The sequence below is a fragment of the Neolamprologus brichardi genome, chromosome 5 (genome assembly GCF_056152115.1).
Source record: "Neolamprologus brichardi isolate AB-2024 chromosome 5, ASM5615211v1, whole genome shotgun sequence".
NCBI classification, from domain to species: domain Eukaryota; kingdom Metazoa; phylum Chordata; class Actinopteri; order Cichliformes; family Cichlidae; genus Neolamprologus; species Neolamprologus brichardi.
The window spans coordinates 10,824,323-10,850,299 of record NC_142108.1 but is presented as its reverse complement, the minus strand read 5'-3'; the positions used below and the strand labels follow the sequence as shown (position 1 = coordinate 10,850,299).

The 25,977-nt window shown below is 39.1% G+C and overlaps 1 protein-coding gene across 1 annotated transcript; it reads left to right on the top strand.

Moving 5' to 3' along the window:
- The first annotated feature begins 4,841 nt into the window (after positions 1-4,841).
- On the top strand, positions 4,842-25,307 carry vstm2lb (V-set and transmembrane domain containing 2 like b). Its single transcript, XM_006784488.3, has 4 exons — positions 4,842-5,107; positions 22,865-23,034; positions 24,075-24,119; positions 24,313-25,307. The coding sequence occupies exons 1-4, from the start codon at positions 4,993-4,995 to the stop codon at positions 24,562-24,564; spliced, it is 582 nt and encodes a 193-aa protein (XP_006784551.1). The 5' UTR covers positions 4,842-4,992; the 3' UTR covers positions 24,565-25,307.
- Positions 25,308-25,977: the final 670 nt, after the last annotated feature.

The window sequence follows — 25,977 nt, the reverse complement described above, 5'->3', positions numbered from 1 at the left end:
CTGTCTTTGTTATGTTGTCTCTTCAGAAGCGGTACCCTGCAGGAACTTGTTGAAAGTGAAAGTGAAATTGAAACTTAGAGCTAAGCCGATGAGTTAATGAATTCATAAGACGACGCTAGGGGCCTAAAATGTCTCAGATATGTGGTCACATGTCTAGTTCGCGTTGCTTTTGCTTGCCTGTCAAAACACGGGTCACTTAGCTGGCAGGTGGCAGGCTATTGTGAACTCTGGAAAACCAGACCCTGCAGTACTGATGAAAATTGGTAGAAGATTAAAAAGCAGTTGACTACAATCTCTGCCCACTGCGCTGAAATGCCAAGTGCTGCTGAGAGCAGGAGTGCAGACTATTGCATCACCTCCTGTGCAAAAACCTTGCTTTAATGAGGGTGTATTAACACTGCATGGTTTAATAGGGAGAATAGATCTTGCTTGTCCAGCTCCCCATAGTCATTGTGAGTCCACAGAAGTGGCATTTACATCCAGTGATTACAAAGCTGTTGGCTGAAGAGTCATTTGCTTATAAAGGGCATTTATTATGCAGGAAGTAATTTTTGATTATTGATTCTTTTTATGTCATGAAACATTAATGTTTTTAGTCTAATTACAACTGATGCTCATCCTCACATACTGTAACGTATATTATGCACAACATTCATCACTACCAAACCTATAGCTTTGCCTATGCCTATTTCTGTCAAGCCACATTAGCCTCAGGAGGAAGGCGGTAAAGACAGAGGTGGTTAATGTTCTGCACCTGCCGCGATACTAGCTGAGGCTTCTCTTCGACAGCCAGTTAAAATTGTACCAGAAATGAACAGTAAAGATTTACTGGAGCGCAAAGCCATATCCAGTGAACCAGGAAATGGTGCCGGGGTTCTTGCCATCATATAATTTTTCCTGAACATTCAGTGAGATGACAGGTAGAGACAGAGGAAAAGAGGCTGTGCAACAGTGTGCTTGACTGGTGATGAATTCTGTAGAGTGTGAAAACACTTTCCATCTATTGAAAACTAGTGTCATGCTGTAATGTTTGTGAAGGGTCTTGTCGAGACAAATGAGAAAGGTTGGCGCTACAAAGGATGGGTTCGACAGTTTCCAGTCTGATAGCTTGGCAGCTGTAAAACGTGATTATTTAACCACAAAACAAATTCAGCGTTCCATTTAATTTTTAAATTCTTGAACAAATATTTTTCACTAAATCCACTGAACCAGGGAAGGGATTAGTAAAGGAATCTTATATTTAAGAGCGATCGAAATGAACCTGTAATGTGTACTTTGAATGTCCAGTAATTACTGAGGGTTGAGAGATTTAACTTTCTTTGCTCACATCAGTTTTCTCCTCCATTCGACCCCCAAGTTTTCTCTCTGTGTAAGCCCTGCACGTCTTCACAAGGGTACGGCAACATTTGACTCACAAAATTGTCTCGCTTTTAAAAGAAATACCTTCACCATCCACATGCTGAAAAGCTCAGACACTCAAAAACTGTGAGGGAGAGCAAGAGATGCCTCAGGATTTAAATATACATGCCGCAGCGTTAAATCCCCGGGGATAGTGTAAAGAATCCAAAAGTGCTCGGATAAACAAAAATGATTGAGCGTGTCTGCAAATGCACCCACATTTTAAATCCTCATCGTATTAAAGATGATGTTACGTAGCTCCCAAAGCTTTGTTTAATATTCATGAAGTGCTCAACACCTTGGGAGCTCCGCACAATCTAGAGTAAAAAGAAATATTGTTATGTAGCCTGGTAAACAGAGCATTGAAGAAAGAGTGGAAAACCCCATTTATCACACACCCACTGTCATTTCCTCATCCTTTTTAAACTAGCAGCATGAGCTGCAATATATTATAGAGTTCAAGAAGCCGGGGGATAATGGACTAAGGTGATTTCCATGGACAAGAAAGTCAAAATGGCAATGACCACCAAGGATGGTCAGACACATGGACTGTCATTCTAATATGTAAAATAAAGGTACGTTTTTCATCCAGTAAAAAACTAAACACAGACCTAAACACCTAAACACCACACAGCAGAAGCAAGATAAGAACTAAGAGGGCAGACAGCTGTCTTGAATCTGTTTGATCTGATTGACACGGCTGGGAGGAACCTGTGGAAAAGGCTGCGCTAAGGAGCACGCTAACAAAGCCACTTTGCTTAAATGTATCACTGGCTGATTACCTTTAGAGATTATATATGCTGGTAGTGATTCAGGAGTTATCTAAAAGTGATGTAACACCATATTTGAATGTTGGTAAAGTGCTTGGCACTGATGCGTTATATTTCTGTAACAGAAAACGAGTGGGAAAGTTGGGGAACTTACATTTAGGAATTTCCTGTTCCTGTACAACAGCTGATGCACGCTGCACAATATTCAGTTTTATTGATTGTTTCAGCTTTACTGGCACAGTATCAATGAGTAGGTAGAACTAGAATATGAGATGGAGTCAGGACAAATCAATCAAAGTGAGTAGTGGAACTACTGTCTTTTTGTGCTTATTCTTTTAAAAATGAAAATGTGAAAGCAATTTACCTGGCAGTTGTGCAAATTGCTGTACTTTTTCCTTCAGAAATATCTATCCACATAAGAAAGGCGTAAAGGTAATTTTTTTTTGAAGGTAACTACAAAAAAGCAAGCATTTAAATATAATTAATGGTCTGAACATATTTAAATTTATCCCATTGAGAGCAAGTATTGTGCATTACAATCTCTGTTGATTATGATAGTTTGCTCATAAGGAGAAACAGGCTCCCTTTCTAAAAGCAGCAGGTAAAAAAGAAGGAACTGAATGTGTCAAAGTGAAGTGAATAAATAATAGATGTCATGACGCTTCTGTGGAAGCTGTTGGCTTTGAAATCCACTCCCTGGTTGAGTCACACTCCCAGTTCGCTCCCTTCATTTTACATTTAACAGGCCCATCATCTCAAACGCGCGCACAGGCACAAGCACACAGGCATTTTCTCCTCATCTCTAGCTGGGGCTGTCTGAGGCAGTTAGTGCTAGAGAGGTGCTGATCTCACAGCTACCAGGCAGGTGTTGTGTCCATCTTAGAGGCTCACGTCTGCATACATCAGCTTCAATTTCACCCTCGGTTCTCGGGGCTTGTGAGCCAAGCTTACAGCCACAGGAGGAGACCAGAAGGCACCATCAGCCAAGAGCAAGAATAAATAGCTATATGAGCCTCTTTTGACCAGCTGATGCATTGTGAAAATGGCAGGGTTTCTCAAAGACCTCTAAGGTTAACTGGTTTTCTTTTGTAGCGGCGAAATTATATCTAAGCTCCTCAAATGGTGCTGTCTGCTCGTGCTCATATTTCGAGGGAAAAGGGCTTTAAGCTGTGGATGTCCCAAATGTCTTAACAGCAAATAAATCATTTTCCAGTATTACTGACACCAGGAGATGACAGAAGGTGCCTTGGTATTAAATACCTCATTAAAGTTGAAGCAGACGAAATTGATTTTTACGTCCCCACATGACTCTATTACAACTCATACAACAAGGAGTGATCCACAATAACAGTTTAAATGTGCTCAAACTTTAATTTAAAGAAAAATATTCCACCCTCTGCAGAAAATTTAAAATGCATGCTGTGAGCTCCACGTGTCAGGCTCTCGCGCAGATGGATCAAAGTAAGAGGGATAAAGGGCTCCCTTGCCTTTGATAATAATTAATTACACACTCGAGCAAAAACAAATGCATATGCATGTGTGACGCTAAATGTGAAGGGATTATACCTCTCAGAGTAATGCAGTGGCCTCTTAGCACCATATCGTAATTTTCTTACTTTGCATTGTGCGCTTGTTTGTTGCTGAATCAAGTAAAATAAGAGCAGAATTGACTTTTTGGAACAGATGGAAGATGTCCTCTTAATATGAAAAGCCCTGTGAAATATTAAAAGCGTTTGTGTCTTCGGCATGAAGGGGTGCATTTCTTGCTCATTCTGTTATTGTTAAAAAAAAATATGGTAGCCTATATCATTGAAAACAGAACAGAATGTTCTTGTCTCTATGTCTCCAATATCAGAGCGTCGTCCTTCAGCTCTAATGTGACTCATCTGGCTGTCAAACTGGGAAGGAAAGAAGACTGGCAAAAGGCCACTTGTCTCTTCACTGAGCCCTGACTGCGTTTGTTCTGTCAGCCCTGGACAGCTCAACACAGGCTCACATGCCACCTCTGTGTCATGTGTAGGTCAATCTAAAAGCACAGTCAGAAATACTGACATGACCACTAATGCAGACCATACGAACACAAAAATATTACAGAAAAATATTACAAAAACGTAGTTTCTTTGCAGTTTTCTGAGACAGTTAATAGCATGCTAGCTGGCATCACCTAGCTAGTAACAAAGCCTGTATACAAGCTTGTATGCAGTGTTTTATCAGTGTAAACAGTGAGCAAACATTACTCTTAGTGCATAAAGGAAACACTTATAGCATTTTTTTTAAAGCACCATTAATGTTAACGCTCTCCTAACTTGGACGTTTCTCAAAGTGGAACTACTTTTATTCCTTTAACTTCAAGGGTTAGCAAGGATACCCAGTTTAAAAACACACCAAACACCCTCAGCATACATAAAACACTTAGCATGAAACAATTAAATCCCACCTTCTCAACCGCCACGTTAAATATACATTAATGTGTTTACTGAGGGCAATTATCTAACCTGTGTAGATGAAATGAGTGAGGAGGGTGTCCAAAAATTGGGGTGTGGGATAAACTTAAAACGACAGTAAGGGCTCTGTCAGATCCCTCCGCCTAATTGACTGTCCCGGTGTGAGCCGCCTCACCTGTTTACACGCTGCTTCTCCCTCCGCCCGCGCTGGCCGCATCATCTCCTCCCTCTCACAGCCGAGCGGGTCCCCGAGTCTCTGTCCTCCAGCTCCAGCTGTATGTCTGCAAGGGCTGCTCTGCGCCGGTGGGGATATATCGTTACCGATGCTCTCCATCTAACGTGAAAATTTCATACAACTGTTTTAAATACCGGCCGAAGCAATGGGAGCTTTCGGAGTGATAATGGGGCTTTTACAGTACGCGGGACTTTACATTCAACTTAACGCAGCTCTCAACGACGGACACGGAGAGGTGGATAATCACATCTCTGGGAACGGTAAGTTGTGTTAATGCGTGTTTGTTGGAGTGGAAGAGTGAAGCTCTCATTGCATTGACTCTTAAGTGTTTGGGTGGGGTTTAGTGAACAACAACGTTTGATGTCAGTGATTAGTTCAAATACATTACGGATGGGGTGTGTGGGGCTAAATTAAACAATGAGTTGTGCACTTTCATCGACCATGTTTGAGCATTTTAATATCCCTGTATATGAAACTTGTTTTTCATTACTCATTAAAAGCGCAAACACACACAGACACAGACACACACTTAGGGTAACAACAAGCAGGGGCAGGACAAAGGCTTTTGAAGCCTGGGTACAGGCAGGTGTTTCATCATAATGTCTTCTTACTAAAGTGTCTTCAAAATGTTTGTGTGTATAATTATTTTAGCACACACAAACACACACTCACAAAACAGATGCTGCAACTCTGGTAAATGTTTACATATCCCTAAATGTCAGTGGAAAATAAACATTTTTTAATTTTTTTTTTAAATATCAGAGAAAATGTGAGACTAGTATAAACCATACATTGCTCTTTGGTCTGACAAGTCCATTTCTTTTTTTTTTTGTTAAATTTTACTTTACACATAACTGACTCAGGTCTTTCCCCAAGGCACAACACCCCCAACCAAACTTCTTGATTTTAGTAATTTCATACAGTATCCCTAATTATGGTAGAGACAGAGGGACAGAAAATGTGAGGAGAGATTGGATGTGCAGTGTAGGGCACCCTTTGAAAATCAGTGAGATGGTAGCCTGCTCATTACTGGAGCCACTACAGTGGTGTATTAATGTTTCATTTTAAGACAGTTTAGAAAATCTGTGTCTCTGAAAACTTTCTTTTGAGTTGTATTTCATCAAAAAGTATAAAATAATGCTAATTAATATTGCTAAACAAGAACTGTAGAGTTATGAAAAAGTAGATATGAATTACAAATCCAACAGCACACTGTGTGAGCTGTTCAAATTGACAAGGCTTACCAGAATAGTTCAACATACGGAAAATTAAACCCAGGGTGGACTGAACATTTAGTCTGATGTACAACAAAATAAAATCTAACACTATAAAGTAAAACACAAATGCAAACGGATGTGCACATTATGTGTTTTCAAGGGCAAAATACAGCTTTAGTATTCACCCAGAGGAGAATGAAGTTCTTGTACTGTGCTGTGTGCGTTTTATGGATGTGGGTAGAGGCTTGAGATGCCCTGTTATTCAAGTAACCTGCCATATTTCATACTTAGAACTGGCTAAAAAAAAGTAAGTTTGCAGTTGTCCGGTTGTCCTTCTAGGTTGGTATTTTACAGAATAACACATGACTTATTGTAGTTTCACTGGGATTGCTGTACTGTACCTGTACTAATATAAAAAAAATAGTATGTAAAAGCCTACATTAAAATTCCCTTCCTTTTAGATAAGTGTCTACCCTTGCACCTTCAACAGCAGGATCTGTTGGGCAACGATAAAACCTACTTCAGACTGAAACATTTAATGTTTACCTGCACGTTTGAATGCATATTTTCAGGTCATAGTCACTGAAACCACTGTTGCATTATTTGTTATATTTTATTTTACCAGCTCTAATAATTTATTTGAATGTGAAAAACAACTCTGATTTCTTTTTCTGTGGTTCATACATTGTGAAATTTTGAACAGAATTATCATTTATAGCTAATAGCAATCTCACCTTTCTCCTGCACCTCCTAACCTTACGGTTACATAATTAAATTGCGTGGTTTGCCTTCAGCTTGCTGTGTTTAGCATTTTAGCTTTGACTTGACAAACTATAAATTCTGCAGTGGCGTCACAAGGATGGACTGTACTGGACAGGTTAGAAAATCAGCAGCATTTTCCCCAAAGGAAGCAAATTAAAATCAACTGTAGTATTGGCATTAATACTGTTTCCCAGGCAAAAAAAAAGAAGGAACGCCTCCGTGTGTTTAACAAGAATGAAAAACTATATTGAGAAAACAACCTAGAAGCTTTTTACTGTCATATTTGTACAACATCAGCTTCACCACCAGAAAACAGAGTTGTACTATCCTTTGTGGTTAGATAAGATTTTTTTTTTTTTTTTTTTTTGTAATCAGACTCTTTGATAAATGGCTCAAGCAGAGGGAAGCCGAGCCTTCATGCAGAGCAGAGAGGCCGGATGCACAGTTCTGGAGAGTGCTTGTTAAATTTAGCCCTGACTCATTTGTTTCAGATAAGTGCACCTGGCCCTTGCACCCCAGTTTCCACTTGAGCTGAAGTGTAGATTGAATCACCTACAACGCAAAAATATATGTTCTGTCTGAAGACAAACACGTTCAATGGATCAGTAGCTTCACCCCATTGTTTGCCACATGCATCAGAATAAGACTCTTACCTGCCACAAGTACTTGAAGGTCAAGTGTCAGCAGTAAGGAAAGCGACAGAAGCTGTAATAAGTGATGTTATGCATGGGGGAGGTCTCGGGGGTAACTTATAACAGAAAGTGATGATAATGATAATGGGAAACATGTTGGAAGCCTTTCAATTTTAGCATAAGATGTTGCAGTGTTAGTGTTCTTTGGCAATGCTCATCCTGCTTTGTGAGGGCACTACCTTCACAGTGTGGGGGCGTGTACCAATTCATTAGGCTTCCAAAGTGGCTAGGATCCTCGCCCAGTCCTCTGCTTGGTGTCCTCTTAATGAGGACAACCAGCTCAGTCAGTTTGCGTTGGCTTTTAATTTGATGGAGCTCTGACAGTGCAGGAGGTGGGGGGCAACAGATTGCACAGTCATGCTGTCACAGCAGAGGGTGCTGGTGGAGGCTTGGTAGGAAACAGAAGGGCAGTGAAACAAGAGTGCGTGTAACACAACGTGACTTGAAGTGATGACTGGTGATACAGAAATCTCCTCTGATCTGTAAGAAAAAAAATATCAATGATCATTGATATTTCTATGAAACCTACCTGATTTTATGGACATTCAAGTGAAACAAAAAATAAGCTTTGAACAATTGACTTTCAGTACTTGTAGCTACATTAAAACATCATATTTTATTTAATAAATTAAGACTATTAATAAAAATTAAAATATAACAAAGAATTTCTCATGGAAAAAAAGCAGTTGTGATTGTTTTAATTATAGATTCATCTGCTGATAATTTTCCTCCAATAACCGACTGTGATTTGTGAAGGTTCATTACGATGACAAGAGGTTGATTGTTTTACCTGATGCCTTTGGCATATGAAAAATTGTCTGTGAAGTAGGTGATGTTCGTAACACTGAACAACACTTGAGGAGGAATTACGAGAGTTCAGAAAAGCTCAGTTTTCAACAACATTAAGCAGTGAACAGTTATCATTATCTTAACTGGTGTGTATATTAACATGAGCTGCTTCACTATTATGTCTTGAATTGGTTTTATAATTTTATTGTTGACTGGCACCAGTGTATATTTCCGATCTCCTGAAATTGTACACTCCTGGTCTAACCTGAGGTCCTCAGCGAAGGCTAGTTACCCCACAATCTCCCTGAGAAGACCTGAATGGCTCACTTTTGTCTTTTAAATCTCTTAAAGACGCATTTTCATAAGTAGGCTTTCTCGGATCCTCCATTCTGAGTTATTTCTATGTTGTCCTTTGTAATTGCTTTATCACCTTCTGCTAGGGATTTTTAATTTATTTTATATTTGCTTTTAATTTACTTGTTTTTTAATTTTAATTGTCTTCATTCATCGCGTTTAATCTCCCTGTGCTGCCCGTATTGTTATACCTAATGTTTCATCTTTATCTCCTCTTAAATGTTTTATATGCTGTTTATTTCCTGTCTTGTCTCATGAAGTACTTCCTAATGTTGTTTTTTAAAGGTGCTATATTAATAAAGTTTTTTATTATTATTATTACCAGCAAAAATCTGTGCTGCGGGCAGTTATTCTTTGCTTTGTTCATGCATTACAACACAGACATGAATGTAAATTTGTCATTTTATTATTTTTTTATGTTCGTTATATCACTGTATCTAGTCAGATGGCCAAAACAGCTGTTCATAAACACCGAACAAAAAATACATGTATTTCTTCTTCTTTGCAAGCTATATATTAAGACAACCGAATCACATTATTAGCATGATTATTTGATGAACACTTATTTACAGTTGTGCATGAGAAAAGTTACCCCAATATGCACCTGCAAAATGTATTTGCATCAAGCCACGTACACGTAATGTTGGCATGAGAACAGCTACTACACGTAATATATCATTTGTAAGGATTTGAGTGCTATAAAAATCATTTGTGTGTAGGAGCACTTTGGGAACAGGCATGCATCGTTATAGTAAGGTGATGATGATGATTATTTACTATTTTTATTGTTAATAATACATTTAAAGCTTGCAATTATCAGTCAACTTGAACTGGTATTATCACTGATGTTATTTTTTCCATCGTTCTAATCCTTGTTTTAAAAAAAAGGGCTATTAATTTTTTGAGATTTCTTTTTTTTTTTGGTCCCTGTTCTATCAAGTATTTTCCTGGGTTGCTTTAAATATTAGTATTATGACAATCCCAGTGTACCAAAGTGCACATTCAAGTTTGGGGTTTTTTGATAAAGAGGGTTCAGAAAATATAGTACAATAGTGAATATTCTACTTTAACAAGCTCTGTGTGTTATGATTCAGTTATTAAACAGATTATTATATGTCTACTTTCAATGCAAGAAAAACTAACGTGAAAATGTAGCAGCTTAATTCAATGTCCTGTTTAGTTCATTGAAACTGTGTAGACAGGACATGCCAAGCAAGGGCTCCTGCACTCTACTCAAGGAAAACACAGACACCGTTACTTAAAGGCTCTCAAGGGCGACATAGAAGAAAGGAACATAATGTTGCCTTTCATTACTGTGGACTCCAGATGGAGTACGGTGAGCAATCTCGAAAATGCCTCAGAGCCCTGGTATGTGTTGTCAACAATACGTGATACTTCATGTAGCCACATACTGGGAGGAAACGCAGAAATAGCCTCTGTGTCTCGCGTCCCAAGGGCTATGAAAAATTCAGTCCGTAAGCCCGGTGTATCAGTGGCAAAAGGTGGACAGCTGCTTGCTTGAATCCCGGCTCCATTCTTATTTCATTATTTTTAACTTCCACCTTGAATTCAGGCTGAAGGTCTCGCAATAAATGATAATTTCCCAAAGGACATACCTTTCTGTTTGCCCCAGAGCTGATTCTGGACCAAATACAGCTTTATTGACTTTCTGGCAATTTTTTTGTTTATCAGTATAATTATTTCCCACACTTGGTTATTTGCTGTCACTTGTACTGTAACTGTTGTACAGAAATCTCTTGACGTAATATCCTAGGTGATCCAAATATTTATTTTATATATGTATACAGGTTTAAGAAAAGTAGCTATTGACTACTTAAAAGATGTTTTGAAAGTGCGATAATCTCTAAAGGTTGTGTTGTATTCATCGATCTAACAGAACTCTCAGTAGGCGTTTTTTGTATGCAGGATTAAAGCTTTCTAAGATCAAGATAAATATCTGTATCTGCAGCAGGTCTCTTTATTGCTGCTTCTTGTTGTTTCACCCACGATTCCCTTGGGGCTTCCCTGATTATTAAACCCATTCATCAAATTAGTGAAATCCCTTCTCTCAGGGGGTTTCTGTTCACGGGCTATTTACATTCACCTTGGTCGAAGTTATGTTGTTTATCTGGGTTTTTGTGTCTTGGTATTTACAGCTTTTTCTTCTTCTTAATGATTCGTTTCTTCTCTACAGTGCCCTATAGATGTGACTCAAATGGCACCATTGAGTTAATGAACCTGATTTTACTAGCTGTCCCTGTAAGGCAGCACCTTTTCAGGTGAAAAATGTTTGCACTTAACTTAGAAAAGGATTTCTACAATTCCTCCAGATACCAGGCATCATTTCTCATATCTCTCTGTAGGACTGGACTGACACATGAAAGCAGCCCTGGAGATGGGCTCAGACGAGCCACATAACCACTGTGGTCCTTGGCCGAGTTTTCTCAACAGTCAAGTATAGCCTGCTGTCCATCATTATACTTTATCTCTCTAAATTCAGACACATTTAAAGAAGGGAGAACTTTCAGCCACACCAGTAAGGCCTCTTTAGATTGCATCATAATCTTATTTTTGTGCTTACTTCCTGCATACATATTTTACACTGATATTATTCTAAGATTTGCATTTAGGGTGATACAATTAGGAATTAGTATGTCAAGTCCCAGTTTAGGCACAGAGTAGGAAAGGTGAGATTGACTTGGTTTGGATATGGGAGAAATAAAGAGAGACTAAATTGATTGGGAGAATAAAAGATCAAAAGAGAAAGGCCAAAGAGGAGACTTAATCGGTGTGCTGTCAAAATGACATGCAGGTGGTTGCCGGGTTGGGAGAAATGGAAAACAGATGATCTGCTGTGGTGACCCCTAACGGGAGCAGCTGAAAAAGGACAAGACTGACATGATACACAGTGACACTGTTTTTTCAGCAGCCTGAATTGTTGATACATGGCAGGATGGATCTATGCTTTCATATTGTTTGTGTCACTTTGTGACCCCAACATCTCAATGTTGCAGCAGAAATGCAGATTCATTGCATCAGGCAGCATTTTTTAGTCCTCTATTGTCCAACTTTTGGCCCATCTGCTTCAAAATTCATTTCCCGTGTTCCGAAATGCTCTGGTGAATACCTTGGTTGTACCAAGTGGTTATTTTAGTTATTGGCTTCCAATTACTTCGAAGCAGCTAGCCATTCTTTAATCTCAGTCATCTACAAGGCATTTTCACCCAAGAACTGTAGCTCAATGGATATTTTCTCCTTTTTGTGTGGCGAGTGTATGGGGCAATCCCACCAGATCTGCAGTTTTTTAAAATACCATGCCATGCCTTGTATAGACAACCCAACCCAACTCTGATGTTAAGTTTAAACTTCATCTTGACCAGCTCTACATCCCTAAATACATTGGGTTCCTGCCATCTGTAATGAACCTGCCATTGGTTGTTTTATCTGGGTGTACCTAATAAAGTTGCTAGTTATTGTATAGATAGAGTAAATACAGTGTTTACTAGTGGTTGGGTAAAAAAAAAAAAATCAAGAATACAGTTAGTTAGGACAGGCCTAACTAAGATGATCAGTTTCAGACTATTATTTTTCCAAACAGACAATTAGCTATCTCATATGGTTCACTCTGTTGCCCATCTGCAAGCCGATTAGCAACCCATTTCCATCCTATCTACTACTACATCCTATTTCATGGTGTATCTGACCATTCAAGCCATACCTGTTGATGCCTACTCTGTTCTGTGCCGGTATTTTCCTCTTGATCTTGCCCTTGGTTTCCATGTAATGTCCACAGAACACTGGATTGATGTCTCCCTGGATTATGCAATTCACATATGCATGTCGAAGGCAGACTAACTCTCAAAGCAGATCCAAGTAAATATATAAATATTACAAATTGCTGCAGGTGGCGCAATCAATCTTCCTTTGACTATATTGGTCCTGATCGAACTAAAAACTGCAATTACAAGCTGCAAATATTTAAATGTTTCTTAGGTGGAACAACTGCATATTGAGGAAAGAAAAGGAAAAAACTGATTGCTGGTTTTTGTCTCTTCAAGTAACTGGCAGTGAGAGGAATATAGAATAACATACATCCTTTAATGGTTTCACAAAGTAAAAACAGAAGCTTTCAGGGGTGCTGACAAGCTTACACTGCAAGCCTCTCTCTCTCTCTCTCTCTCTCTCTTGCTCCCATAAGTACACAAGCATGCGGCTGTCACACTTGCTTCTCATCCATGCTAATGAGGCGCCTGTAATTTAGTCATCCTCAAACGGCTCAAGCTTCTCCACAACAGGGAGGGAGAGAAAGAGAGGATCGATGCATTGACCTTACACTGCCACTCATACTGGATTTATCCCTCTTGTTTTGCCTTGGACCTGAAGATGAAAAATATTTACCATTGCTGGAAAAGTATGGTCTCTGTAGGGCATGAACAAAGTATTTGCCTTTGTTTATATATTTATGTCCTCCACTGGATTGTTTTCTTTCATTATTTCCCCCCTTTTTCATTTTTAATGAGTCTTTGGTGGCTAGAGAGCAGCTGCTCCAGTGTTCTCATGGTCTCACTTCTATCATTGCTCTCTAAGCAATAAAGTAAAAAATGGCAAGGAGGGCCACTTTAAAAATGCATGTACTGTACTCTGCATCTTCAGACAAGCGTCCCCCTGCCTCTGCTTAAAAGATGGTTATGACTGTACTGCCTTTATGAAAATCCATACTAAGACAAGGCCAGGCCAGACAAGCTCATTCCTTGCCAGCTATATAGCGTTATAAATGAGACAACCTAGTGTGCTTAAGATTTCCCTGGGAGTCAATATCCACTTCAGAAGTACACGTTCTCATTGTACTCTCAGCCAGTTCAGGGCCGTGAAAGTCCACGGACGGAGTCAGCTTTTGTGTTGATTTAGCATTCTACCAAGGTTATTCGATTGATTTCTGGTGATGCTTGTGTGATTAAAGTCAGGAAACAGTTGGACGTCTGCTGAGCAGGCTTGTTACGGCCTGACACAGGCACTGCGCACACCAGCAGACAGTTTGTTTGTCAACAAGTCATGTTTCACAGGCAGGGCTGAGAAGGGCTCCTGCATAGCTAACTGGAAGGCAATTTGACAACTGTCAGATGGACAGTCAAACCCTGACAAAGGACCTGAGTTTATCGAATAGCAAACACTGTATATTGCTTATACTTTTTGCTTATACAGGTGAAATATTCTAATTTATTGTGGTCAATTCCCTCTGTTCATGATCTCTGTGACTCGTGTCTTTCCTGATGTGAAATTTTCCCCTCATACATTTGATCATCAGGCCTGCAGTCACAACAATTAAGGTTCATCATAAATTTTGAACATAAAGCAGAACGCGCACAATTGAGTTGCTGAGTCGGTTGAACTATAGTGTGAAATCTAATTTTCACCCAGATGCTTTTGTTGTCCTTTGATTTAATTTTTTTTCTTGAGATTGGTGTGTAAAGTCAAATCTGTAAAAGCTGAATTCTGTGTTTCCAGTCCCTGCATTAAAAAAATGAAATTTCACTTACAGAGAATAAAGACATTTTTCTATATTTTTGTAACTTATGGACTTAAAAAATGGTGATGTGGAAAAAGACTGACTGCACATACTCAGAAAGTGTCAGTATGTCAAAGTCAAGTAAAAAAGCTCTTTGCTAGAAAACTGAAGAAACACTATCCATTAGTTTGTTGTGAAATTGGGGGAAGCATAATTATAACTCAGTAGTTAATGTAGATTTAATGTAGCAGCCTAGAGGATCATCTGCAAATAGATTGCACTCTCTCTTGTTTGAAACATTGTTGCTATGATACACCACCACAGCTGTACAGGTGTAATGTGTTTAAGTACACTGACAATGTGTGGACATGCATTGTTGAGTTGTGGCTCCTGTGTAAGCAGGACACAGAGATAGTTTACATATATCAGTAAACTATAACAGACTACATGGTCAAATATTAGAATGAAGAGATCATAAAATCATCAGTATAACATCTGTCATTCTGTCTTCCTCTTTAGAAAAAAGACGGTCAGCCTCACTTATGCGTCTTTGTCTCTCCTTCACGTAATCTTTGGTGCGGTGTAATAAGCAGTTGTCAAGGATTAATGCCACATTCATAGATAATCTTGTATACCATATGTCTTCAATAATCCTCATTAGAAATTGACAGTTTGTCCAGTGAAAATCTAGAGGACTCTTTAATTGAAATGGATAAAGAAATGTTGAGTGTGTATAAAAATGTAATGCAGTAACAGAGTGGATGCTTCTCCTCCTGTCATAGGAGGAGAAGCATGGTATGCCCTGCACAAGAATTTATAGATATTTATATACACCTTTTGTGTGAAACACATTTTAGCTATGATTTAAATTCACCTGGATTAAATGCCAGTTATGCGATTTCCTCACTTAGAGAACACAAAAGCACTATACCTGCATGGACCACATATATAAAAATGGTATACAAGTAAATGTATTTGATTTATATGTATACTATAATATTTATACATATTGTAGCACCAAACCAAAGTGTATTGTATTTAAAATCAGTACTGCATATTGAGTTTGTATTGGTGATAACGCCTGAATCTATGACCAATAGTTGTAATTCTTAGGCTGTTTGCTCAACAAACCCTCGAGAAAAGCTACCTTGAAACATCTCTTACATTATAGTGTAGGATCACTGTTTAGAAGCCAGAATTACTCTCACCTTTCTCACGAGGTTTGAGTAGTAACTGAAGGATACTACTTAATTCAGAAATTATCTGAGTGCCTGGGGGCTCATCCTTAGAAGTTATGTGAGGACCTTGATCGTTTGAGAGGGGCTTTGCGGACAGCTCCTACTCCTCTGCTCTGAAAAGAGCCAGGTGAGGTAGCTTGAGGATCTCACCAGGATGCATACTGGATGTCTCCAAATGAGGTGTTCCAGGCATAGGAGGAAGTCCTGGGCTAGATAAGACATTACATATGTTGGTTGGTTGGTTTGCCCAGGGCAGAGTGAGGTCTGGACATATATGCATATATGAGACGGCTACCCTTGCAACCTGAACCTGGATAAGAAGCAGAAAATGGATGGATGAAAGGATGATATTTTTCTGTTATTCTGCCAGCAGATAATGTGAGAAATTACTGATTTTTGTTTGGTTTTTTTTAATTTCCATTTGTCATTTTCCTCTCGTCTATCTAGTAAAGGATTTCTTACTTTATCCTTTTGTCTTTTTTGAATTGTTGTGATTCTCTGGGCAATTAGTGTGTGTGTGTGTGTGTGTGTGTGTGTGTGTGTGTGTGTGTGTGTGTGTGTGTGTGTGTGTTAAATAAAGACAACGCTTATGGATGTTAAATGCTGCCGGATGATTTAGAAGCTGCTCTGCTTGTTATTCTCTGCCTTTACCTCAGCTGGGATTTTGTTGTATTAGGAAAACGTGTGCATTGAAACATGCAACTTATGCCAAAGAATAATGTGTTGCACCTTTTTAACATGTGTTTCAATTCTACATAGCTACATTCAGACAGACACACACACACACACACAGTATGCTGAATTGAAGCCATAGGGCACCACACAGCGAGTAACACACAGGGTAATTCTCCCAGGATGCTGAACACCTGCCAAAGCCAGTGGGCAAGGCTCCAGGAGATGTAGTGAGCTACTCTTGAGACTGTTGGAAGAATCTCTTTATGCCAGACACCAGAACGCCAGCAGACACATATTGCCCACTCAGCGAGCGGAAAGTACGAAGGGAAACTGAATAAAAGGAGGAATGAAAGTGAGTAAAGTAAAAATGAAAGGGTAATAGGAACAGGGAGATAGGAGAGTAAAGATGCTATTGTTTTCAACAATTGGGGGTAGACTTTTAAGAAACATGTCGGTGGGCTAGTGAGAGAGAAAAGTAGAGAGAAGGCAAAGGATTTAAAAGAAAAGAAAGAGGTTAAAAAGTGAAGGAAAAAATCTTACCTTTACAGATTCAGGGTCTTATTGGCTGGCAGGGGAAGTGGAAAAGTGCAGGAATTACCTTGCAGGTATAAGCCTGTGCTGGTACTATAGCTCTGGACGCATGGACTACCCATGCAGCTTTCTCCTTGACTTGACTTTGACATCGGATGCTGTGGCTTCAAATGGCTGTGGACACTCAGAACTGGTCATTTTTCAAGAGTTCTCCTTTATTCTCTATTTTGATTTTAATTTTAAAGAACCCTTTTAATAAAAGGTTTTATCCGATGTAACCAGTGTTGGGGAGTAACGGAATACATGTACCGCTGTTACGTATTTAAAATACAAAATATGAGTAACTGTATTCCGTTACAGTTACCGTTTAAAAAGGTGGTATTCAGAAAACAGTTACTTTGTTGAAATAAATGGATTACACGGTGGTCATTTCCTGTTTCATATGTTAGTCTACGCCCTCTCTATTTTTGGTAATTCCACGCCGGTGGAAACCCAAACAAAACACACATTAAGAGGCTCAAATGCCTGTGTCTCAATCTCGCGTCTCATATTGACGTGAGGAAATATTTTTAAAAATTACTGTTCAAAAAATGATTTAATATGAAGGCAGAGTGTTAGAGGCATAGCCCTAAAGAATGTAGCCTCATGGGCAGTGTAGTCCGTGCTGCAGGGAGAATGGACTGCCATACCCGTTATGTGTCTGTGAGCCTTTCAACGCCTCTCTCTGTCTCTCATTAGCAAAGTTGCCCCAGACAACAAAGTAAAGCTAGTTTTCTGCTACAAGCCTGACACGGAACCTGACGTATTAGCCAGAGGTCCCTTTACTACCGCTCGGAGCTGCGGACCTGTTTTATATACGCACGGAATAGCTTTCTATACGAGATCGTTGCAAAAAGTCCAGCCTTACCTAATGTCAAGTAATCTAAAGTATTCAGAATACGTTACTCTCACTGAGCAACGTAATGGAATACGTTACAAAATACATTTTGGGGCATGTATTCTGTAATCTGTAGTGGAATACATTTTAAAAGTAACCTTCCCACCACTGTCTATGGGGCCCTGCCGTATCCCAGAATGCTAAGCATACATGGCTACAGGAAGGTGTTTCGGGCAAACTTCCCTGGTAGTTGGGTCAGATTGTGGTTGAATCATGTTCACTCTGTAAATGATCTGCGAGTGTTCTGGTTGTGTGTCCACACCAAGGGGGAAAACTAACCAGAGTTCAATTAAAACAGACTAAACACCACAAAATACACAAAATACAATGGTGTATCTAGGATTTTACAAAGTTGTTTACTTCAGCTAATATGTTACTCATGCTCATTCAGCAATGTTATCATGCTGTGTCATGTAATAGAAGCGTTCCACATTTCGCAGCTTATGCTCTTCAGCAAAGACTTAAAATCTTGAAGATGTAAAAGTGTTTACGTCTTAATTAGACATAAACACGGGCGACCGTGGTTCAGGGGGTTGGGAAGCTCATTTTGTAACCGGAAGGTTGCTGGTTCGATCCCCAACTCTGTCTTTCTTGGTCGTTGTGTCCTTGGGCAAGACACTTCACCTACAGCTTACTACTGGTGTTGGCCAGAGGGGCCGATGGCGTGATATGGCAGCCTCGCTTCTGTCAGTCTGCCCCAGGGCAGCTGTGGCTGCAACTGTAGCTTGCCTCCACCAGAGAGTGAATGAATAGTGGAACTGTAAAGCACTTTGAGGGCCCTGAAAAACGCTATAAAAATAATCCGTTATTATTAATTACTTGGGACACTTACCTTTTTATTACATTTTGGTTCCATGGGCCTTTGCAGTGTTCTCTGTTGAGTGCTTTTAACAGAAGGGTTTTGATACTCCTGTATTGGTCAATTAATAATTTATTATGTTGAAACATTTTATTATTTAAAGATATTACATACCTTCCTTTTTGTGCTTACTTGCTTTGTGTTTCTTACTTTCTACAGTATGTCACACACAAACAGCCTTTTTTTTTTTCCCGCAGTAGTGCAGTCTGTTCCAAGTGACAGATGCTGCAGTGCTGTGCCGCTGGCTGTTGATACTGTGTCTGGAGGACAGAAAAGTCTAAGAACCTGCATTGAGTAAGAAAACCCAGATGATTGAAATGCCACCCTTGGTTGTTTTGCTCTTATATTTTGTGCGTGGCGTACTTCTCTGCCTTCCCCGGCTTCAGTTGTAGCACCATATGTTGGAAGCGCAATATAACAAGACATTGTTATTAGTTTTGCCTGACATCTGTGCTCTTCGTCAGAGACCTGAGAGGCAAGATTGCCACTGCTGAATAATGAGACGTATACTCTTACAGAGTGCTTTTCATTGCAGAGCATCATATTGTAGTATTATGAAAAGTAGCTGCGTTGGCATAAAACCATAAAGAAAATGGCTTTTCTCAGAAATGTCAATCTTTGCACCACCTTCTAGAGTGACAGTAAATAAGTTAGCTGTTCCTTTTCTCTTATTATTTGTTTAGTCTTATTAAAGCTGAATGAATAGAATATGTAGATGTAGATGTCTCTAATTTCTGTAACTACTCTAACTTCATGCCTTGGCTGTAATATTTATTTATTTATTTTGCCAGACGTTATCGGCCTTGTCATGTTACAATTTTCTGGAACGTTTCACTTTATAACAATCGTCACAAGTGCTATTTCTGAATGTCTTGATCTGTTGAAAATGAACAATTATTGTGGTTTCCTAGCAAGAAAGCCACGCACCATCAGATTACAGTTAATCTTTGTACCTGCTGTGATTACAGTCTGCACTGGCAGTGTAGGGGTAGTTAGCGCAACGGGAAATTGTCTCAGCAGATGCAGCTTACTGTGCAGAAAAATCTGAAGAAAATGTGCACATTTACAGTTTTTGTTTCCTTTTGCTTATCATAGATCTGCACTTCCTATTGTTTTTCTGTTTAGCTGTCTGTGCACATCTGATCTGCCCCGAAACGTTCTATAAAGTCTGGCAGTTTAAAATAAAAGACACTCATGTCTGTAAAATGTTTCTTTTCTTATGGGGGCATTTTACTTTTGCATTACAATGAAAGGGTCTGATTGAAAATGTCAGGAGATAGAATTTGCTGTTGTCTAGTGAATCTTTTGTTAAGACTGTTATTTCTGCAATCCACAGTGACATTTCAACCTCAGCTAGGAACTTATGGTTTATTCATAGTTTCTCTTTCATCATGTCATCATGTTTTGTATTGTTGTACTGTTTGTATTTTTAAACCTTGAACCTTTTGCATGTTCTCTGTTTTAACACGAAATATTGCGCGGCGCATACATTAGAAAGTGCAGTTGCTGCCCTTTTATCTGCCGGCATCTTAACTGTTAGATTGTTAGGCTGTGATGAAACGTAGACAGTAGAGAAATATTTGGTTATTTGGTGACTGAAGTGTTATTTTTTTTTTAGCATAAATAAAGTGTATTGTAGTGTAACTTATTAAGTACTTTAATGTTAAAGTGATTTCTTTCAGGAGATCTCTCAAAAGCTTAAAGGAAATGTGTCTATATGTATGATTTTGGTCTGCCAATGTAAAAGCAGTTTTTATCTGAGCAAATACTGACACCAGGATGTTAGGACCTTTTGGAAACGTCTCTATTGAATGTGTTACATTCACAGCAGTGGTTGAAGGGGAGGGCAGTATAGAGAAAATCACTTGGGGCCATGCAACACAATATTATCTGTGGCTGTGTGAGACACAATACACGCTATTTTACCAATATGTTTGGTGTTGAGATAAGACATCCAAGGCTACGAAGCTACCCATACACTAATACATTAGTCCTGCAAGAAACCAGTCTTTGTAAGGATTGCAATGCATTTTTTTCAGTCGAGACTTCTTTAAATCAAACTGAAAAGTCTCCAAAACTATTGAATTGGTATGGCATTTAAAGTATTAATTCTGGTAAAGCAAAACTGAGGTGCTGAATGCCAGTAAAACTGTTGAACATTAGCATAAAGTCTCTGTTATTGTAATTTTTTCGACAGTCATTTTTGAATATGAGCGTTGACGTCGGAACTTCACTGTGCCAAAGAACAGCCTTAGAAGTAAACTCCCTTAGGTGACCAAAACTGTTGTGCGTTGTTGCTACACAGGGCTCTGCTGGCTGTCGTCTGCAAGTTGCCGCTGCGGATTGTCACCAGGGGGCAGTGTTAAAATATTTGGAAAAACTAGTAATGTTTGTGGCTCTTGTTTGTGTTTGTGCTGGTCCTTTAGCTTCGCCCCTGAGAAGCAGAGAAGACAGAACTAACACATAAAGACCTTTTTGTAGTAAAATGAGCATTAAACAATGAAATTTCTCCGTTTCTCACATGTGCACTGTAAGTCTTTGCTTTTCTTGCTTCTCTCTGCAGTGAGCTCTTTCCTCTTTAAGTGACCATTTAAACCTCAGGTTTCTACTTACTCATAGCATCATTACTGTCAGAACACATGCTTTTCATTTATTTATTATTTATGTAGCTATTTTTCTAAAGTCTTTTTAAAGTGTATCAGATATCGCGATATTGTGTCCCTGTTAAAAAATGTTACAATTGTATGTAAATTGAATGCATAATTGGGGGAAATGGATAAAAAAGTGTTCAAGCAAGATTACACTGTTACATGCACATTTGCATACAGACCAGATAAGTTTGTCACAAAGTGTCCTGTGTTTATCCTACTTTTCTGCCTTTTTCTCTTTTGGTCCCGGAGAGTCTCAAAACTACAACAGGTCTCCTGCTGACAAATGAGGCCACTGCCTGACTGCACCGCAGCAGTGCAAGGGCACAGAGGCTTTAGGAGTCTGTCCAGTGGCACTAAAGCCTCTCTCTGCTTGCCTATTCTCAGCTTTTTTTCCCCCATCAAGCCTACTTTTCATCTTTGCAGAAAGCAGAGTGAATATCAGTTTCAAATAATAAAAACTCCTCTCTTACTCACTTTTCTGAAAGATGGTTATTTTCTCGATAAGACTTAAAATATTACCTGATAGTCTATATGGCTTCTGTCCTTATCGCTCTTCAAAGAGCGATGGGTTTTTCAGTACCTTTCCTTTTGTTTTACAGTTTTGCCAGGTGATGGCAGAAACCAAAACAGAGCTACAGGAAGAGTGAATGTTGAACTGTACATTTACATTTGATCAATACACATCACCTGTGATGCTTTATGCGCATTATACTTTTACTCTGGAGCATATTAATTATATTCTAATTTTAATGGCCAATGCACTGCCAGCACAACATTGAGCTGACTGAAATTAGATTACATTGCATGGTATGTAACCTCAAAATTGCATTGGTATTGATTTCATTTCTAAAGCTGCATAAATCTAATTTTGTGTTACACTGACTGGGTTCAGTATGTTTTTGTCTGCTCAGACCTTATGCACAGTAATGTGTATAAAGGAATGTGTATAAAGGTCTGAGTAATGTAGTAACTTCTAATAAGTCAAAGTTTTCAAATTAATGAATTTTATTTAATTGAAATGATCAGTCATTGATAATGACATCCGAGTTCTTAAAATCCATCACTGCTGCAGTCGGGCTTCATTTGTCACATCTCAGACGTGTGTGGGCTTGTGATGCAAAAGGTATTCCCTAATTATTGTCTCCGCAGCCTTTAGGTAGGTCAGCTTTACCTATAATATAATCAGTTTTATTAATGCACTCAAAACAACTGAAAAGCACACTGATATCTGAAGAAAAGCTAATTGAATTGTCAGTTTGCTGCATTGATTGCTTTTACTTTAGCATAATCCCTCTTCGGTATTTTTTCCTTGTCAGTTTAGAGCAGCTATAACCAGCTGAAAATATTTCACTTCTACACTCTTTTTTTAGTATTCCTTGGTTAACTAACTGGTTTAATTTATTTAGTATTCAACTTTTTGCTGTGTATGTGTTTTATTTTGTTTCAGTTTTAGATTTTTATCTATGCCTCACGTTTGTTTCAATGAGCATCCCAAGAAAACTGAGACAAATTCAGGAACTGATTGATTACCACCAACCTGATCACAACTGTTATCATCCTGCATTGCAAACAGATCTAAAGTATAAAATCATTGCTTGGTTGGTTTAATACACCACTCTTCCCTGAATCCTTATTTTTATTTTAGCTTAAGTTCCAACACCGTGTCCTTGGCTTACAGTTTTTCTCATGTATGAGTGTGATGCAGTAATGCCACATTGTCACAAGGCTCTTTGAGAAATAATGTTTCTGTCATTTTGGGGACATCTTAAGCCCATCTCTCTCTCTCTGTGTGTCTCTCTGTTGCAGCACTGTTTACAGAGGTCCCACACGACATCACGACACACAGTGGTGAGGATGTAGAGATGGCCTGTTCCTTCCGTGGGGCGGGCTCTCCGTCCTACTCCCTGGAGATCCAGTGGTGGTATATCAAGGACTATAGAGAGTGGCAAGAGAAGCCTCCCTATATCACTAATAATGTAAGCAGCTTTAATGTAAGTTCCTTTATTGTATATGTACAGGGATTTCTTGATGGAGTCACCGGTAGCCCAGTGAAGGTGAAAAACTCCTGTAATACCTCAGCAAACTTAAACTTAACTCAGTCAACCATCCTATATTTAACTTTAAACAAGAAGAGATTTGTTAAAAATATATATCTTAATTCCAATTACAGATGAAACAGGGCTGCTTTAGCTTAAAAGTAGTGAATTAACAGCTGAAATAGCTAGAAATTATTTCATGGCTCCAAAAAATACTAGATGGATCAAAATAGTACATATATAACTGATATTGCAACACATCCAGAACAAAGCAAATATTATATAAATTATTTCTTGCAACCTTAATCACTGTACACTTTTGTATTGCTGAACATCAATTTCAACATTCACTTTTTCAGATTTCACACAGTTTCTTATGGCACGTCCACTTGGACTAAACCCAAAGCTTACTGAATATCAGTCAAAGGGAAATGCAGTGGCACAAACCCTCTGTCATGGAAACCAAGGTATAATTGCTGATTAGCATTTGCCAGCACTGGGGGAACAGGTTGACTCTCTCCCATCATGGGGGGACTCGGGCTCCCCTGTTGTGCCTCTAGACACTATAATTGGTGCTGAGAAAGAAATAGATTTTCAAAATCTCTTTCTGCTCCATGCATAATTCATACCTATGCCCAAAAGAATACCTCTGTGCCTCTGCATACCCAATCACGCAAACTCTCCTGCTCAGAGGCTTACATGCTTGGCACTGTGGAGTGTGTTCTTGTGCATGCACATTTGAACACACACACACGTATAAACCTCAGCTAGACGAGAACAAGGAGAACAAGGTAAACACATCAGAAAAGCAATCCAAACAAGTAATCCTTTGTTTTAAAAGAAAAAATACTGATACATCAGTCGTGTTTGTTCCTGTTCCTCCAGTGAGATGCTGCTGAGAATGAGATCTATTTATTTTTTTTGAAAAACCTGCCTCAGTCGCTTTCTGCTGCTAACTTTTCATCCGTATTTCCGTGCAGATCGTACCTTTGGAGGAGACTGTCAGAGGTGCCACTAAAATTAGTGTAAGTTTGATGTGGTATCAATCAGCTGTCACCTAGAAAAGTCATTTTTGATTAAAGGCATTATCAATCACGATTATGGACACGTAAGAAATCACACTTTTGTAACACTCATTTCCATTTCTTGATAGATGCACTTTTGACATTTCACCAAACTAAACATAAACAAGAAAACTTGATCTTTTCTGCTCATTAGGTGGTGAAAGTGGCCGGTAGTAACATCTCCCACAAACTCCGTCTCTCCAGCGTCAAACCAACAGACGAGGGCACGTACGAGTGCCGCGTGTTCGACTACAGCGGTGCTGTGGCGCAGCACCACCGCGTCCGGGCCTACCTCCAGGTGAAGCCCGAGAGGAGTCAGGGATCAGAGGGTGTCCAGTATAAGTCGCAGGGCAGTCACCCACACTTGCCCCATCAATCTGACTGTGACGAGACCTGTGTGCTTTAAAACGAGCCATGTGCCCGGCACTTTGCATGACTTCACTCTGTAAAGAGGGACACTCATCAGCACACTAATTTATCACACGGCTGAGACCCTTTGTGTTTCATGGTTTGATTGTTCATGGTTTTGCTGACAGTACATCTGATTGACTTCATCTCTGTGCATTAAGTTTACCATAATGTGACAGTAAGGCGTAATGACAAAGAACAAGTTTTATGTTATTATTGTAGGCCCAAGATACAGACAGACGATGCAGTGTGCCACTTCTATTGTCTTTTACCAAAACGTGTGCTGAAAGCTGCAGCATTTCAGTACGAATGCTTTGTAAGAAAAACTGAATAATTTTCCACTTTTTTCATTATCTGAAAACTTTTCCGTGCATTGGTTTTAAATCGTGTAGTCCTTGTTTTTTGGCGCCTTAAAGGCAAAGTGTATATTTAGCTTTCTAACCCATAACTAGTATGTCTGTAACAATGCAAGTGTACGCACTCGTCACATCGAGATAAGATATCTGTTCTTGTGTATTCACTTATTTGCACTGTATACTTTTATTGTTTCACAAAGTTACTCAGTGCCAATCAAACAAATATTACAACCTCAGCTAGTACGTAAATCTGACTAAAGTTTTGCTCTAGTTTTCTGAACAAAGATACCCTTTGTTTTGTTTTTTTCCCAAATCACTCCTCGACTGTGTTTGCTCTGTTGCTACTGTTGTGTTAAATGCTTTCATTTTAAATTATAAATTTGATTCTGTGATTCTGGTCTTCCGTCTTGTGTTTGATCAAATAAAGTTTTACGGTAATTTAAATACATTTCAAGGTGTGCAGGCTGACTACTCGTGAGATCCAGTGATGCTTTAAATTCTTTATATCAGTTATATGGTATGTTTACTGCACACTAATCACTCTGCATGTCTGTAAGATTAAGGGTAAGTCGTTTTCTTGAGTGGTGAATTGTGTTATGTGCTTTTGGAGCATGCAGTCACGTTTTATGGTGTGTAAGCTGACACATTTGTAGACGGGATAAACAAAGGATTTTCCCCGTGCATTGTATTATATTCCGAGCTGACAGATTGTGTTGTGCTGCCAGCTACTGTGCAACACAAACAGTGCATTCTTCAAAAGCTTTGCAGGCTTTCTTTTTCTTAACAGTTTATCTCCCTGACCAGCAGAGAGCACTGCTTCCTCCGAGCTTTGAAATGCAGTAAGTCACAAACATGCAGAGACACTTCCATGCACTCATGCCTTTAGAGGGAAGAAAAAACAGGAATACTGATGCTTTCTTTAAATGCACGGCACAAATTAAAGAGTTCAGCCTGCTCGTGATATGAGCTTGTAGCATATTTGAGATATATCTGTGGTATCTTGCACTGTTAAATGGTGAATAAGCTTTACAGGTCTGTGGCTGTGTTCCAGTTCG

Excerpts from the sequence above, each read along its gene's own strand:
- vstm2lb (XM_006784488.3), top strand. The coding sequence starts at position 4,993 with ATGGGAGCTTTCGGAGTGATAATGGGGCTTTTACAGTACGCGGGACTT. Across the intron at positions 5,108-22,864 it reads TAATCACATCTCTGGGAACG|CACTGTTTACAGAGGTCCCA; the intron begins GTAAGTTGTGTT and ends TCTCTGTTGCAG. Across the intron at positions 23,035-24,074 it reads CTCCCTATATCACTAATAAT|ATCGTACCTTTGGAGGAGAC; the intron begins GTAAGCAGCTTT and ends ATTTCCGTGCAG.